The sequence below is a fragment of the Pygocentrus nattereri genome, chromosome 28 (genome assembly GCF_015220715.1).
Source record: "Pygocentrus nattereri isolate fPygNat1 chromosome 28, fPygNat1.pri, whole genome shotgun sequence".
NCBI classification, from domain to species: Eukaryota; Metazoa; Chordata; class Actinopteri; order Characiformes; family Serrasalmidae; genus Pygocentrus; species Pygocentrus nattereri.
The window spans coordinates 4,903,807-4,921,460 of NC_051238.1; the positions used below are offsets into that span (position 1 = coordinate 4,903,807).

General features: G+C 42.8%; 1 protein-coding gene across 2 annotated transcripts in view; it reads left to right on the plus strand.

The window, feature by feature from the left end:
* Positions 1 to 17,654, plus strand: part of acot11b (acyl-CoA thioesterase 11b) — a 31,108-nt gene continuing 13,454 nt past the window's right edge. The window contains exons 1-7 of one of the 2 annotated variants that reach the window (XM_017717788.2): positions 1 to 128; positions 4,426 to 4,625; positions 9,349 to 9,418; positions 10,402 to 10,462; positions 12,483 to 12,584; positions 13,758 to 13,893; positions 17,265 to 17,297. In XM_017717788.2, the coding sequence (XP_017573277.2) occupies positions 4,436 to 4,625; positions 9,349 to 9,418; positions 10,402 to 10,462; positions 12,483 to 12,584; positions 13,758 to 13,893; positions 17,265 to 17,297 (592 nt within the window). In that variant the 5' untranslated portion in view covers positions 1 to 128; positions 4,426 to 4,435. The remainder of the gene's footprint in view (positions 129 to 4,425; positions 4,626 to 9,348; positions 9,419 to 10,401; positions 10,463 to 12,482; positions 12,585 to 13,757; positions 13,894 to 17,264; positions 17,298 to 17,654) is intronic. The other variant, XM_017717789.2, reaches the window with a different exon arrangement.

Consider the following 17,654-nt stretch of genomic DNA (forward strand, 5'->3'; position numbering starts at 1 on the left):
GAGAGAGAGAGAGAGAGAGAGCGCGAGCGCGAGCGCTTTAATATGCCTGCAGAGGGACAGCTGCCGTCTACACTGTCGCTTTATTCCGTCGTGCAGACGTGAAGCGCGTCGTCTGCCTCCACTTACATGTAAGTCTGCGTTATTTTCCTAAACGTGTCACCTTACAGCGGTCAGAGGGCAGCGAGCTGAGCGCTCTGGCTCGGACACACTTGCGGCTGTAAGCTCCATTAATACTGAGCGCCAGTGACTCTACATCTGCGTGTTTGGCTGAAGTTGGTCTGGGAGCTCCTGTGGTCCGTTTCTTCGGTTTATTGTGGATTATAAGAAATGCAGACTCGCTCACAGCGCTTGGAGCAGCTCGTCTGGCGTTATACCCGTAGAACAGCTCCAAAAACGTTAGTATAGGGGTATTTTTTAAGGTGGTCCGGTCAGGTTTGGCTCAAAGCCCACAGATCATGTGAGAAATCCTGGAGGTCCCTCCAGGTCTGGGCTTTCAAAGTGACCCGTCCGAGTAACGGGACAATTCAGCTTAGTCTCTGGAATGTTTATCATACATGTTTCCTCTGAGGCTTCATATTAGTCTGATCTTGAATCTGAGGCCAGTGTAATGCAGTGAAATGACTGGTTTTCCTTTAGCAGATTTCTGTAGAAGCTGTATATATAAATATAATTTATGTAATACAAGACTGAGAAGAACAAAACCCCAACACACTCTTGAAAACTTGTTGTAATCAGATTTGGAGCTATTATACTATACCAAAGTACTTTGATTATAGTAGAAATTCTAATAAACGTCTCTTAAAATGACCAGCTCAAACATGTTAAGTTCATATGAGAGCCTTAAAGTTCCTCCCTTTAGACCTCCACTGGAGTAAAAGTACTAAAGTATTTCCCTTCAAATGTACTTAAGTATAAAGTAAAAGTACTAAAAGAGGAATTCTGGCTCTGATCTGGTCCTGTTATCATTTTTATAACCAGACTGGCTTCATGAACTCATTTCAGGTGAAAGTCCTCCAGCGTCTCTCTTGGTAAACCAGTCTTTTAATAGAACGTCATTAATTAGTGACGCTGACGTCTATTAAAACGATCAGAAGCACAAAACACTGAAGGTAAACAGTTTCCATCAGGGAGAACCGAGTGGCTCTGAAATCACTTTTTACACACAAGCAAAGTTTCAGTTTCAGATTTATTTACAACTTAGTTCCAAGTTTAAGTTGAATAAAAACTGGCTTTAAACTCAGGATCACAGATGAGCTCCTTTACTATGTTGATCTGTAGGCGTCTGTTCATAAACATAAACCAGCCCAAACTCATTTACTATAAAATGAACTGGTGTTTGTAGAAATTCAGAAAAAAGCCGCGTCAGTCTCGACTGCATATGTGGACATATTTCTATATTGAGCTCTATTTACACAAAGTTAGGTTAGTTCATCATTTATGTTGAACAGACTCTCCCAAAGTTTTACGCTGCTGCGCTGACGTTGAACCGCGTGCTGCACTGGGTCGGTATGACCAACAGGTCAAAACCAGCTCTAAACAAAGTGACCGCTGGGCCCTGATTGGTGCTCTGGCTTTGCGCTTCTTTCGTTTTGACATGTTACGTTTTTATACACACAGAAACCAAAAGGAACGACAGATTTCTCAGAATGTAGGAGGAAAAAGTCGGATATTAGACCTCGAAATGTAGTGGAGTGAAAGGAAAAAGACGCCCAGAACGGAGAAACTTCAGTACAGATACACCAAAAAATACTAAAGTACAGAAACTAATTACATTTACTCAGTTACTCAGTTACTGTCCACCACTGATGTCTATAATACAAGTACACACTTAAAAAGTTGGTTCTTTAAGGGTTCTTTAGTAGGCAGTAGTTCTATTTGCAACCATGAGTTCCATACAGAGCCACTTCATGCTTAAAAGGTTCTTTGCATTGGTGAAACGGTTCTTCAGATTGATGGAGAATGTGGTGTGTGTGTGTGTGTGTGTGTGTGTGTGTGTGTGTTTTATTTGTATCTGTGTGTGTGTGTGTGTGTGTGTGTGTGTGTGTGTGTTTTATTTGTATCTGTGTGTGTGTGTGTGTGTGTGTGTGTATAGGTAAAGAACCATGTAAAACTGGATCAGCGCTGTTTTTGGGACACGAACCCACGTAGACAGTTTAAGTGGTGTTCAAGGGAAACAATGCATAAAATTATGGGCTCTTTAAATGAATGTTGGTGGGTTTTTTCCCCAGATAAAACTAATACCAGAGCTACTAATCCCAAAAACATATACTGGAATATGTTGGTGCATTTTAGGCCTCAGTAATGTGCAAACATGACCATACCCTTTAGGAATGTCAGTCTGCCGGAGAACTTGGTGTTATACTGGAAGCGTCCGTAACAACTTTAAGGCTTGATCATTACTTTGATTTCGCTCTGTCTCCTTTTGTGCTGCTGTGCTTTGGTCAGCAAAACCTTTATACGCCTGCCAGGTCTGTCAAAATCACAATTCCAAGCAGAATTTTCCCGGATTATGTTCCTGTGGCAAAAGTAACAGGTTCACTTAGTCTCGTTTAAACGTTGAAATCCTGCTCCGGCAGATTATAAAGCTTGCCTCAAGATTACTGTGGCTCAAGCGAACAACTCCGTGATTCATCCAAATGTAAAGCAGCTTCACGATCAGGTACAAACAGACACGCGTCGGCTGGACTGTGAAATGAGTTGGGAAGAAAAAGCCTGTGATGATGGTGTTATGTTAGGAGGAAGAAATCTTTCCGAACAATGTTTCACACATTACATACTACAGGACCACCGGTCCTTTCAACACTGACGGCTCATACACTGCAAAACTATCAACCCCCTCCAAGCCATGTCCAATGACATACACTGTATGGGCAAAAGTATTGGGACACATACACATTACACCCACAGGAGCTTTATGACTCCCATTTTTAATCCATAGACTTTAATATGGAGTTGGTCCCCCCTTTGCAGCTATAACAGCTTCCACTCTTCTGGGAAGCTTTTGGCAAGAGTTCGGAGTCTGTCTGGGGGAATTCTTGCACATTCATCCAGAAAAGCGTTCGTGAGCTCAGACACTGATGTTGGACGAGAAGGCCTGGCTCGCATTCTCCACTCTTGTTCATCCCAAAAGGTGTTCTATCGGGTTGAGATCAGGGTTCTTTGCGGGCCAGTCAAGTTCTTCCACACCAAACTCGCTCATCCACGTCTTTATGGAGCTGCTCTGTGCGCTGGGGCTCAGTCATGTTGGAACAGGAAAAGTTCTTTTACAAACTGTTCCTACAAAAAGCACAATTGTCCAAAATGTATTTGTGCTGAAGCATTAAGTTTTCCCTTCACTGGAACTAAGGGCTCTAGGCCAACCCCTGAAAAACAATGCCGTATCATGATTCCTCCTCCACCAAACTTTACAGCTGGCACAGTGCAGTCAGACAGGTAACGTTCTCCTGGCATTCGCCAAACCCAGACACGCCCACCAGACTGACAGATAGAGAAGCGTGATTGGTCACTCTACAGAATCTGTTTCTACTGCTCCAGAGTCCAGTGGTGGTGTGATTTACACCTTTAATGTATATAAAGAGTCACTAAAATTGCTGCTTGTCTATTACAAGTTTCAAATAAACATGAAATGTCTTTTGCAAGCTTCAACTGTGTTGGTTTACTTTAGAAAGGCCAAAAAAATATTCAAGTGCACCAGCAATAGCGTATAGCTAACGAGCCTTCCCAGAGGAAAGAAACATTCTAGAAGAGATCTCCTCTTGATCTCGGGTTCTTCTCCTAGATGTGGTTATGTCCAGTTTGAGATCAGAGTGAGATGTAAGCCATTTTCTCCTGTTTCTGAAATTTGTCTCAGATTTTCTCACTTTGATCAAAAAGAGGCTGAACTCTTTAGTGCCTGACTCGTCTCAGCCCAGCCTCAGCGGAGTGATCTCTCCATAAGAAAAGTGTGAGATTTCTTCGTTTTCTTACGCAGCTCTGTTCTATATTACAGAGCTCTTCAGAGCAGAAGGAGAACTCTTTTCTCCTTCATCACCAGAACGTCTCACAGCGAGGCGCTGATGGTAATCTCGTTTCTCCTGAGGAGGTTTAGGAGAAACAATTCAGAAATCAGTGATCCCTCCTTAATATAACATTGGGATCGGCTTTGTTTCTCTGAGACAATCTTAAGAAATCACTTTTCTTCTGGGATCCAGTGGATTTTTTTACCGTTTTAACATTTACAGATCCAACTGTAACTCAAATATTCGTGGTTCTCCACTGAAACCACCATTTAGCATTATGGTAACTGGAGTTTGTGCTGTGAGTTATTATCTAGGACAGTGTTCAGGATCTCTGAGGGCTTTTATTAATCTGTTCATCTTAACCTCTTTTGACCCTAACGCACTAAAATGTGCTCCATGTTGTAATCCCCCTCTCTGGCATGAGAAGTGCCGTGGTGATGGCGGGAGAGGTCAGGCCTCCGGAGCTTCTGGACGAGCCTGAGCTGATCCTGGAGGATGGAGAGGTGTACAGGAACCCCACCGAGGTTAAAATGAGCCAGATCGTTCTGCCCTGTCACGCCAACCACTGCGGAGAGCTCAGCGTAGGACAGCTGCTGAAGTGGATGGACTCCACCGCCTGCCTCTCAGGTAAGCCTGCGTTTGGATTGATTGGCGGTCCTTTTTATCCATTACACTGCAAAGACTTGTGTGTTTGGCAGTTGACAGGATCTTAGATGGAGGACATATTTCTTAGTAACATGTTGTTGTAAAAACACTGAGATTGTTCAGTGTGTTAAGTCATTTTGTCTGGTTCACACCTTTGGGTTCTCGAGTGTGTGTGTGGATTCTGTTCTTACAGATGGCTCAACTTCATATTGTGTCTGTGCAGTTTGGTGCACTGAGCTGCATCACTCTACTTTAAAGCTGGAGAATGCTGAAGCCCAAGTGCATCTCAAGCTGCAGAGAAATCTTCCATACCTTTGGTCTTAAGTCAGCAGCCATGAACACAGAGAAAATAAGTGCTGTTAGGAGCCATACGCCGAACGAATACATGTTTGTTCATATTAGGCTGATGGAGAAAATGCAGTGGGTCATTTTTTCACTGGCCTTTCACGTCGTGCCTTAACACTCGTCGCTTTTGTCACTTTCAGTTGTAACACTTTTTTTTTTTTTATTCGTCAAACTGAATCGTAATTTGATTTTTACTTCATACAGGGGCCATCAAACTTGCCTGCTGCCAAAAAAAATCACACTTCTTACTTACTAAATACTAAATTTTTAATGAATTTTATTTTTTACATTTTCATCAGTTTCTAAATTCTGAAATATACTGTGAAAGTATATAACTTCATACAACAGTTGGCTCCGACCACGCGAGCTGATTGTTTGAGAAGTTCTAACTGTGCTGTTATTTCACCTTAATATCACGGGTTTCTCACGAACACTATCACTCTGCTGAGACGCGGTTGCTAAGCAACGACTTTGACAGCTGTAGGAGGCGCTCAAGCCATCTGAACGGTTTTACTTCTTACTGTGCCCCAAACAGAAAACGGACATTTGACAAGATGAGACGACACTAAATTCCCAAACTGTCGTCACCACTGAGCAGCTTTTCAGTCGGCAGCTGTGACAGAAGAACAGCTGAACAACCTGGAATCAGCCAGAAATGAACCCAACACCATTCGCCAAACTAAACGGGCTGTAAGAAGCTTTACAGACCGACTGGAACAAAACAACATTAATACTGATCTGGACAAACTGACCAAACTGACCTGAACCTGATATTGGGTCAGTTTTATGGCTCAGTCTGATTTGGTCAGACTCTGAAGATCAGACACGTCTGGCGAATGGTGTTGGGTTCATTTCTGGCTGATTCCAGGATGTTCAGCCGTTCTTCTGTCACAGCTGCTGACTGAAAAGCTGCTCAGTGGTGACGACAGTTTGGGAATTTAGTGTAAGGAGCTGGAGAACGAACTGCCGGCTGAGCAGCGAGTGGGTGGAGCTCGTTACTCTGACGTAGCAACAAGCAGCTCGTTAAGGAGCTATAATTAGGAGGAAGGAGCTGAACATTAAAACATATTAAACGCCGCGTTCACGGCCAGTTTATTAACTTCTTACTGTATTTATTTAACTGCTGTATTAAAGCAGTAGAGCACTCGAGGAGGGAGTTATCACCAGTAACGTCACGGCTGTGATGATCTACGGCCACCAGATCACAGCCGGGATGGTATTTCACATTAACACTCTCCCTCTCGGGTTCTACTGCTTAAATATATAAATAAAATATGCAGTATATAGGTAAATTCATAGCCTTGATGTTCCACTAGGGGACCCCGCAAGACCGCTTCAAACCCCAGCTGAGGGTGGTTTAGTTTTCTTTGGGTGGTCTTTATAAAACAAATCAAAAGAGAGGGTGCTTCTTTGATGTTTTAGCAGCCTCACTGTAATGAAGAGTTCACCAGTTTGCTTGCAGTAGACGCGAAGCGTGTGATGTCGTAAATCTTGTAGCGTCTGTTCCAATGTGGTCAAAGCTTGTAAATGTAACAGGCTTGTAAATGTCTGGGGCACCAACAGAGCAGCTCTACCAACTTCCCTCTGAAACTGCATGAGTTTTCGTTATTATTCGAGTGCCGTGTGACAGTCCCACAGCCTTCTTCTCTTTGACTGCTGCCGCACGTGACTGCAGTTGTTTACGGTGCTGTTTGGATGTTTTCAGCTGTGACGCTGTTTTCAATTCTGATTTGATTTTGTTTAAAGTGTCTTGATTCTGCGGAGCTCTAAATCTCTTCTACACAGGTCGGTTTGGCTCAGGTTATTCAAGGTTCTTCAGCTGAATCCTTCAATCAAAATCACAATCTCTGGATCCAAAACTCTGAGACCACTTTCCACTTAATCCTGCCAAGAAACAGCAGAAAGTTTTGGAGTTAAAAATTTAAGGAAAAGTTCTAAGAAGTAAAATAAAGATGAAATATTCAAATTTCTTCGCTATTTCTTGCTCAAATTCAGGCAAATTTGTGTTGTGGTCCACGTTCAAGGCCTTTGTACAAAAATGTCTTCTGTTTTCTTTCATTGAAGCTGGTGTTCAGATGCCTCTCCGGTGGATTTGATCTGCTCGTCACAGGCTTTTATCACTGTCAGTGATTGGAGTCAGCTTGAGTGCAAGTCATTACAGCAAAAGGGGAACAAACACCTAAAACCCATGTTAAAATTTCAGGGCTTTGATATCTGCTTGTAAAATATATATAAAACAAGGTGCTGGTGTACTCCCGAGCCTCCTATAATAGACAGCTGGATAGATCCAGTGTATGAAATGTATATTATGGAAAAAATGACTTTCTCACTCCACTTACAAATGAGTAAATTTGTTAAGTCTTGGTCGAAGTGGGTTACTTATATAAAACCCTTACGACCACATTTCATGGAAGTCTCCAATGGGTGAGAACTACTGTTTGTGATATTATATTGCTGTACCAAATTGATCAATATATTTTGAAAGTTGTTATATAATTTCATGTTGAAGTATCTACTTCTGACTTTTGTTTATATATCTATGTACTTCCCCACTCGTGATACTGTTTGTATATTGCTCCCTGACTGAATGTATACAGTTGACCTGTTTTTGTTTAATGCTTCATTGTGGTTGATTGTTTGTTGTAAAAATGTAAAAAAAGGGGTATTAAGAGACAAACTTGACCTGGAAGGTGGTTAAAAGTGGAGATGTGGTTGTCTCTCAAAATAAAGAATTATTAGGGCTGAAAGAGGGCTGAACGATTTTGGCAAAATATGTAGTTGCAGTTTTTCTCACCAACATTGTGATTACGATTTAAATGTCTAATGTTGTCTATAAACTGATGTACAGCCCTGTTTTTTGGCTAAGAAGACCAGCGCATACTTTTTTGGCTTGAGGCTTGGAGGCCTAACACAGCGTTCCAGCCTGCCAGTTACATTATACTGCCAAAAGTTTTCACTCACCCATCAAAATCATTGAATTCAGGTGTTCCAGTCACTTCCATGGCCACAGGTGTATAAAGCCGAGCCCCTAGGCCTGCAGACTGCTTCTACAGACATTAGTGAAAGAATGGGTCGCTCTCAGGAGCTCAGTGAATTCCAGCGTGGTGCTGTGATCGGACGCCACCTGTGCAGCAAGTCCAGTCGTGAAATTTCCTCACTACTAAATATTCCACAGTCAACTGTCAGTGGGATTATAACAAAGTGGAAGCGATTGGGAACAACAGCAACTCAGCCACGAAGTGGTCGGCCACGTAAAATGACAGAGTGGGGTCAGTGGATGTTGAGGCGCATAGTGTGCAGAGGCTCACCAACTTTCTGCAGAGTCAATCGCTACAGACCTCCAAACTTCATGTGGCCTTCAGATCAGCTCAAGAACAGCGTAGAGAGCTTCATGGAATGGGTTTCCATGGCCGAGCAGCTGCATCCAAGCCTTACATCACCAAGCGCAATGCAAAGCATAGAATGCAGTGGTGTAAAGCGCCGCCACTGGACTCTAGAGCAGTGGAGACGTGTTCTCTGAGTGACCAATCACGCTTCTCCGTCTCCGAATTTGAGTGGAGACTGTGAGCCAGGCCTTCTCGTCCAACATCTCGTGTCTGACCTCACAAATGTGCTTCTGGAAGAACGGTCAGAAATTCCCATAAACACACTCCTAACCCTTGTGGAAAGCCTTGAATCTATTATAGCTGCAAGGAGTGGGCCAACATCATATTAAACCCTATGGATTAAGAATACTTTTGGAAATATAGTGTATTTGTGGTTGTGATGTCACAACACGTAGATGGTTGGTTGCTTCAGATTCATCTAAAAGCAGCTCATAAGCTCCATGTAATTACGTTACATTTCCCCACTTGCAAAGTATCAGCATTAATACTTAGAAAAGAGGGTTCCTCAAGGGTTCTTTAGTAAAGAAAATGGTTCTATATAGAGCCATGAACACTTTCGTTTGCATGATTAAAGCGTTTTTTGCATCGTGACGTTTTTTCAGATTAATAGGAATGTGTAAATTGTTCTGTGTAGCACCAGAAAGGGTTTGTGTATTGCTATAAGCTTGATATGGCAAAAATACAACCTTTTCGAAAAGGTTCCATGCAGAACCATGTACAGCACATTCTCTGTCAGTCTGAAGAACCATTTAACCTGGCAAAGGTTTCTTGATGTTGTTGATTATAGACCATGAAAGTAATAAACAAGTTGCAGCTGTTGTGATATGAAAATTGCGATTTCGATATGAAGTGATGAATCTCTCAGCCCTGCCTTACTGTAATTGTTGTGTCCTTACTGTATGCAAAGATAAGCGTACAGTATATTTACGTAGGTGTGACGGTTTATTTGTCTTGTCTTCTTCTCTAATCCGCAGCTGAAAGACACGCTGGCTGTTCCTGTATCACTGCCTCTGTAGATGACATCCACTTCGAGCACACTATTGGGTAACAGCCTTTTCCTTCAGCCACCTCTTCACTTCAGCAGCATCGATGCACTAAAACCAGATACGTTCATTCAAATATGTACGTCGGTTTCACACGAGTTTAATACATTACTGATCAGACAGAACATCATGACCACCTCCTTGTTTCTGCGCTCACTGTCCACTTTATCAGCTCCACTTACTGTATAGCTGCACTCTGTAGTTCTACAGTTACAGACTGTAGTCCATCTGTTTCTCTGATACTGTTACCCTGTTCTTCAGTGGTCAGGACCCCCATGGACCCTCACAGAGCAGGTACTGCTTAGGTGGAGGGTCATTCTCAGCACTGCAGTAACACTGACGTGGTGGTGGTGTGTTCGTGTGTTGTGCTGGTCTGAGTGGATCAGACACAGCAGTGCTTCTGGAGTTTTTAAACACCTCAGAGTCACTGCTGGACGGAGAACAGTCCACCAACCAAAAATATCCAGCTGTCCTGTGGGCAGCGTCCTGTGACCCCTGATGAAGGACTAGAGGATGACCAACACAAACCGTGCAGCAGCAGATGAGCTGTCGTCTCTGACTTTACATCTACAGGGTGGACCGACAAGGTAGGAGTGTCTAATAGAGTGGACAGTGAGTGGACACAGTGTTTAAAAACTCCAGCAGCACTGCTGTGTCTGATCCACTTGTACCAGCACAACACACACTAACACACCACCACCACGTCAGTGTTACTGCAGTGCTGAGAATGATCCACCACCCAAATAGTACCTGCCCTGTGAGGGTCCATGGGGGTCCTGACTGCTGAAGAACAGGGTAACAGAGTATCAGAGAAACAGATGGACTACAGTCTGTAACTGTCATGGTCATAATGTTCTCCCTGGTCGGTGTATTTGATTCATGTGGAACCGGTTTTCAAATTTGAAGCAAGTAAAGTCAGTGCAGCGTTTAAGTCAGTGATTGCAGTGAATTAAAGGGAACCATGCATGCTGTTTTCTCCTGCAGGGTCGGGCAGGTGGTGAACATCAAAGCTAAAGTCAACCGAGCCTTCACTTCCAGCATGGAGGTGTGTGAGAAAACTATAGATCACTCTTACTGCTGCCATTTACTGTATTTAATAACATTTCATCGTCTTTGTTGCTGTTATTTAATATTCAGTCCTTTTGATTCTTCATCTGCCTTATAAAAATATTCTGTTATACATAAATACTAAATATTGTGTGTGTGTGTGTGTGTGTGTGTGTGTGTGTGTGTGTGTTAGACAACCGGGTCATTCATCCATTTGGAGTTGGAATTCAGGCGGGAAAAAATCACTTTCATCCCAAAATGACCCCATGGTGTAACACCAGTGACGGTGACTCCAGTGACCTTGTAAATTCGCTGACTCGTTGGCCGTCGGCTGACCTTGTGCGACTCTTTAAAATCAGTAATAAAAATGATATTTGACATTATTTTGACTGTTTTAATTACCCAGCTGTTAAAGCTCATAACTAACACCAGTGACACATAGTTGTGTTGCCTGATAAACAAAATTATTAATAAATTAATGAAATATAGTGAGGCCCTGAGATGCTTCCTCTCTAATGAGCCTCGACCGAAAGAAGCAGTTTAATGGAGCTAAAAATACCCTGTTAAAATGTAATATAAGTCCGGATAACAGCAGTGACCAAAATCTCTGTGACAAATACATTTTTCAAATGCATGTTTTTAAATGTAGTATAATGTCAATGATATAAAAAGTAAATCTGTTTCATTCAAATTTCTAAGTTAAACCTAGAAACCGACCGTACGCTGAATTGTACACAGGTAATCAGCCAGACAGCCAATGATAGCCACCGTTACTGAGGTGAAAAAGGGCAAATAAAACTAAAGCTTGATAAGCTGGAAGTTGAGAATATTGTGATGGTGCTTTGTGCTGTTTATCAGAGTCACCATCTCTACAGTTTCAGTCTCCATTTCCCAGACTCTTTAGCGGAGCGCACAAATGTTATTCCTCCAAATAAACAGACACACGTTTAGCTCCGTCTTCTCATTATTCACCACCATCACTGTAATATTGTATCTGACGAGTTTTCATCAACAACACGCAAAGGTAATAAGAGGGGACGGTGGAGATCGAGTCTGCAGCCTATGAGTTCTTAAAAAACCCCACACATCAAGGCACCATCTTCATTGTAGATAAATGTAGCGTCATTGTGCTGGTTATAGTGAGCTGTGCTGCCTGTCACTGTACAAAACAATAGAAACAGGCGGATAAATCACAGGTTAAGACGCTCTAGGGTTTATCTTATAGTGAAGAAAATATTTCTGTATATATTTCTGTAATACTGTTTTCTCATCTGGAAATAAGATTGTAGACTTAAGAACTGTTGTTCTGTAACAGCTTCTGTCCTAAATCTTAACTGAAGTCTTGACTGAAGTTACCATGACAACAAAGCAGATCCCAGACTTAAGAATTTTCTGTAATACGGCTCTTGGTCTATTTTTAGGCCGTGTCGTTGTTCAGGATGTTAAAGAGCCCATGCCCTATATTTTTCTTGTGTTTAATATCTTCCCCTGAAGTCAGCTAATGGTGTTTTAAGTTGTTTTCTGTACCAAAAAATGTCCTCATTGATTTTTACATGCCAGTTTTCCAACCTCTCTTCCAGCCTCTATCCCTTAGAATTAAATAGGCTGTTTTTTGTTACTGTGCCTTTAAGACTGATATATGTAAGCGAGCTCTGAACTGATTGGCTGCTCTCCATTGTGCAAAAATTCCACCTAAAACAATTCATGCTGAAGCACTTCTTATAACTTGGGTGTGAGTAGGCGGAGCCCAACTGATGTAGGAAAGGGTGTAAGTATTTAATGCCTGTTTTTTTTTTTTTTTTTTTTCATGACATCACAAAAACAATGAGTGCAATACAGGCTATTTTGCAGGGCAGTTGCCATAGATGGACTGTAGACTTTAACACTGTTTACACTCATCATATCATAGTTTTTAAGTAATGAGGTTTTCGAGTGAAGTCTGTTTTTCCATGATCCGGACCCTTTGTTTTACACCTGATACTCTACTGAGTCTGATGACCGTGTCCTCTTCTCCTCAGGTGGGCATTGTAGTGAGCTGTGAGGATCTCTACCGTAACCGTCAGTGGAAAGTGTGCCATGCCTTCGCCACCTTCGTGGCTCGTCGGACTGAAGCAGGAAAGGTAAAACGCACGCTGTGCTACAGCCTGACACGCGGGAATGAGCTCATAAAGAAGTTTTTTTTATTTTCATGATGCAAAGAACCCCATGATCATGCAGAGTGTCATGTTTCTTCATAGAACCATTTCCTTTACTAAAGAACCCTTGGAAGACCCGTCCTTTTTAAGAGTGCAGCTAAGAAAGTATACACATCGATCAGGCAGAACATTCTGACCGCCTCCTTGTTTCTACTCTCATTGTCCACTTTATCAGCTCCACTTACTGTATAGCTGCACTCTGTAGTTCTACAGTTACAGACTGTAGTCCATCTGTTTCTCTGATACTCTGTTACCCTGTTCTTCAGTGGTCAGGACCCCCATGGACCCTCACAGAGCAGGTACTGTTTGGGTGGTGGATCATTCTCAGTGCTGCAGTAACACTGATGTGGTGGTGATGTGATGTGTGTTGTCCTGGTACAAGTGGATCAGACACAGCAGTGCTGCTGGAGTTTTTAAACACTGTGTCCACTCACTGTCCACTCTATTAGACACTCCTACCTCGTCGGTCCACCTTGTAGATGTAAAGTCAGAGACGACAGCTCATCTGCTGCTGCACAGTTTGTGTTGGTCAGCCTTTAGTCCTTCATCAGTGGTCTCAGGACGCTGCCCACAGGACACTGCCCACAGGACACTGCCCACAGGACACTGCCCACAGGACACTGCCCACAGGACGCTGCCCACAGGACACTGTTGGCTGTATATTTTTGTTCTCAGTCCAGCAGCGACACTGAGGTGTTTAAACACTCCAGCAGCACTGCTGTGTCTGATCCACTCGCACCAGCACAACACACACTAATACACCAGTGTCACTGCAGTACTGAGAATGATCCACCACCCAAATAGTACCTGCTCTGTGAGGGTCCATGGGGGTCCTGACCACTGAAGAACAGGGTAACAGAGTATCAGAGAAACAGATGGACTACAGTCTGTAACTGTAGAACTACAGAGTGCAGCTATAAAGTAAGTGGAGCTGATAAAGTGGACAGTGAGGGTAGAAACAAGGACATAATGTTAGGTAAGTCAGACTTCAAGCTGGCAGCTGCTGTTTTTGACTTTGCTTGCGTTTTGTCTGCTCTGTGAAAGTCGAAAAACAGAATGCAATCCTGTTGGTTTTACAGTGTATGTGTATGTGCACAGGTGCAGTTGAAGCAGGTAATTCCTCGGACGCAGGCGGAGCAGATGGAGTACAGCATCGCAGCCGAGCGCAGGAGGATGAGACTGATCCACGCCGAGATCATCAACGACCTGCTCAGCAGCAGCTCCGCTCATGCAGGTCAGATCACAGCACTGCGGGCCCGATGAGCTTGTTTAGACCCAAAACAGGTACCTTGTGTATGAAACTGGCACACAAGCCTAAACACACAGTTTCTGGGCGGCGTGTGGACATTCAAAATATACGTCTCCTTCTCATTCGGGTTTGAGGGAGGGTTCTGCTGAACGTGGGAGGATCATGCAAAAAGTGGGCGGAGATATTACACGGGCAGCTGATGATTTCTTTTCAGTGTCGTAGAATGTGAGTGACTCTCGGCGACCGGTTGTGCGGTGATTTTCCTCCTCCTTTTAAAAAACATGCTGTAGAGAGGCGTCCACTCACCGTCCACTCTATTAGACACTCCTACCCTGTCGGTCCACCTTGTAGATGTAAAGTCAGAGACGACAGCTCATCTGCTGCTGCACAGTTTGTGTTGGTCAGCCTTTAGTCCTTCATCAGTGGTCACAGGACACTGTTGGCTGGATATGTTTGGTTCTCCAACCAGTGTCCAGCAGCGACACTGAGGTGTTCACCATTCACGCTGAAGTTATGAGGAGTGTCTCAGCCTGCATTGCTTTTTGAACGAGGCACAATACAGGGCAGCCAGTCAGAACAGAGCTCATTTACATAAAGTTGTAGGCAAGCATTTGAGCGCCCCTGGCCAAATGCGCGTGCTGTTGATTTGCTAAGTGAAAAGAAAATGTGGCCTTAGCAAAAGTTACGGCAGATTTTATGTTCTATGTTTATTAACGTGTTCATTTACTTTCACTTAGAAAATCAACAGAATTTGACTGTATGCCAGTCATATTTTAGGCACGGTAACAAAAACAGCCTGGTTGATGAAGAAACATTGGAAAATGGTCATTTAAAAATGAACTAGAAGTGTTTTGCCCTATAAAACCACGCAAATGTTATAAGTGGACCTCAGCCATTAAGTAGCTTTAACAACGTTAGCAGAAACTGGTTAAAATACAAGAAATTTTTCTAGTAATTTTTTCCGCTTTCCTATGTTTTTTTTTTTTTTGCACCAAAAAGAGCCCTTATTAGCTTATCCATGATCATTTCCCAATCTCTCTTAATCTCTTAGAATTAAACCTGCTGGTTTATATTACTGTGCCTTTAAGACTGATATATGTAAATGACCTCTGTTGTGATTGGCTGCTCTATGTTGTGCCTCTTTCAAAAAGCAGTCCGTGCTGATACACTCCTTACTTCAGCGTGAAAGGGTGGAGCTACACAGCTGTGGGCTGAGAAGATGAACGCGGTGACCTCACAGAAACCATGAATTCACATTGAACTTTCAGCGTTTCTAAATCTAGGAGGTGACCGATGCACTTTGAAAGTTTAACGTTGTTTAAAGACTACATCAAACTTTTTTCTGAGTTGGGAAAGTTTGTTTTTCTGTGATATCGGCCCTTTACGTCATTAATTATATTCACTTTATTCTTTGGGGAACTGTCTCTCAAACTTCTTTGTCTTCAAGACAACATGTTGATGTTGTCAGAAGGACACCTTGCATCTATATTTTTGCCATTTTTCAGTTTTTGACATATTTAGAAAATGCCTGTTGTCCTTTACACTGTGTGTAAATTTCATGATGAATGGACTGAAAGAAACAGCCCAAATTATCTTGGAACGACGTCCGGTTCCATTGACTTACATTAAAAGTAAAGTAGGTTTTTCCTTCTCCTGTAAAGTTACTATTTTGGAGATACGAGGTTTTCTTCCGACAGCAGTGACCTACTCTTAAAAAAAGTTGGTTCTTTAAGGGTTCTTTGGTAAAGAAAATGATTCTGTAAAGAATATAATGAACACTCAAAGAACCCTTTGCATGATTTAAGGGTTCTTTGCCTCAAGAAAGCGTTCTTCAGATTGATGGAGAACGTGCTGCAGATGTTTCTATATAGAACCTTTTTGTCAACTCCTTTTATATAGCAATAAAAAGGGCCCTTTTATTGTTTGAAGTTTGATGTCATAACAATAGAAGAACACTTTTGGGTGCCATATAGAACCCTTTTCAAAAAGGTTCTATTTAGAACCATCTACATCACATTCTCCATCAATCGGAAGCCTTTTTAAAAAGCTTCTATAATAGAACCATCTACAGAACATTATGAAGGACTTTCATGATGCAAAGAACCCTTTAGTCATGCAAAGGGTTCTTTGAATGTTCATAGGTCTTTATAGAGCCATTTTCTTTACTAAAGAACCCTTAAAGAACCATCTTTGCTAAGAGTGTGATTCTCTGTAGAACCTTTTTGAGAATTATTAGCAAGGTTCTGCTGCTGTTATGATGTCAAGCTCGTAACAACTGAAGAACCATTAAGAACCGTCTTTTTTAGAGTGTAGTTTACATACTCTTCTCCTTCTTCTTCTCCTTCTCCTTCTCCTTCTCCTTCTTCTTCTTCTTCTTCTTCTGGCTGCTCCCTTTAGGGGTCGCCACAGCGGATCATCTGCCTCCATCTTGCCCTATCCACTGCCTCCTCTACTTTCACACCAACCATCTCCATGTCCACCTTCACTACATCCATAAACCTTCTCTGAGGCCTACCTCTTCTCCTTCTACCCATCAGCTCCATCTCCAACATTCTTTGCCCAATATATCCACTATTCCTCCTCAACACATTTCCAAACCATCTCAACCTGGCCTCTCTGGCTTTATCTCCAAACTGCTCCACCTTCACTGTCCCTCTGATCTGCTCATTTCTAATCTTGTCCATCATTACATACTTACTTTCCAGGCCTTATTTAAATGTCCAGTTTGAATAATTACGTGTATTCTTACTGCGCAACATATACCTGCACTGTTTTCTGGTGTAGATTATTTGGAGATCAGCAGATTTGCGCAGCTGCATGGAAGCTGCTTTACTTGAGTGAACCTCATCAGCCGCTCAGCGTCAGCTCGTCTGAGACAGGTGTGAACTCTCCACTTCAGCTCTGAGCACCAGGTGTATTTGTTTATCAGATTTGGATGAGAGATCTCAGCATATCCATTAAAACCTCAGCCCACCTCCTTCTTTGCTTCATCACTGATGCTATTCTGTTTATTTGACATCTCTTCAGCACAGTTCAGTAAACACTGCAACACGGCAGCGCAATTACACATCATTTACTTCACCGTTCCACGTATATGAAGAAGATCAGCGCTGAAGTGGATTAGAACCCAACTGCTGTACGCTCACAGGTGCTGTGGTTGCGGTGGTTGTTTTCCTTTGGCTGTGTGTTACCATGTAAATAAATCGAGAACAGTAGTTACAACACATGAGCCAGTAAGACAGTAAGTCCATGTCCACTTTATCAGCTCCACTTACTGTATAGCTGCACTCTGTAGTTCTACAGTTACAGACTGTAGTCCATCTGTTTCTCTGATACTCTGTTACCCTGTTCTTCAGTGGTCAGGACCCCCATGGACCCTCACAGAGCAGGTACTATTTGGGTGGTGGGTCAGTCTCAGCACTGCAGTAACACTGACGTGGTGGTGGTGGTGGTGTGTTAGTGTGTGTTGCACTGGTCTGAGTGGATCAGACACAGCAGTGCAGCTTGAGTTTTTTAAACAGTGTGTCCACTCACTGTCCACTCTATTAGACACTCCTACCTCGTCGGTCCACCTTGTAGATGTAAAGTCAGAGACGACAGCTCATCTGCTGCTGCACAGTTTGTGTTGGTCGTCCTCTAGTCCTTCATCAGTGCAAGGGACGCTGCCCACAGGACGCTGTTGGCTGGATATTTTTGGTTCTCAATCCAGCAGCGACACTGAGGTGTTTAAAAAACTGAAAAGCCAA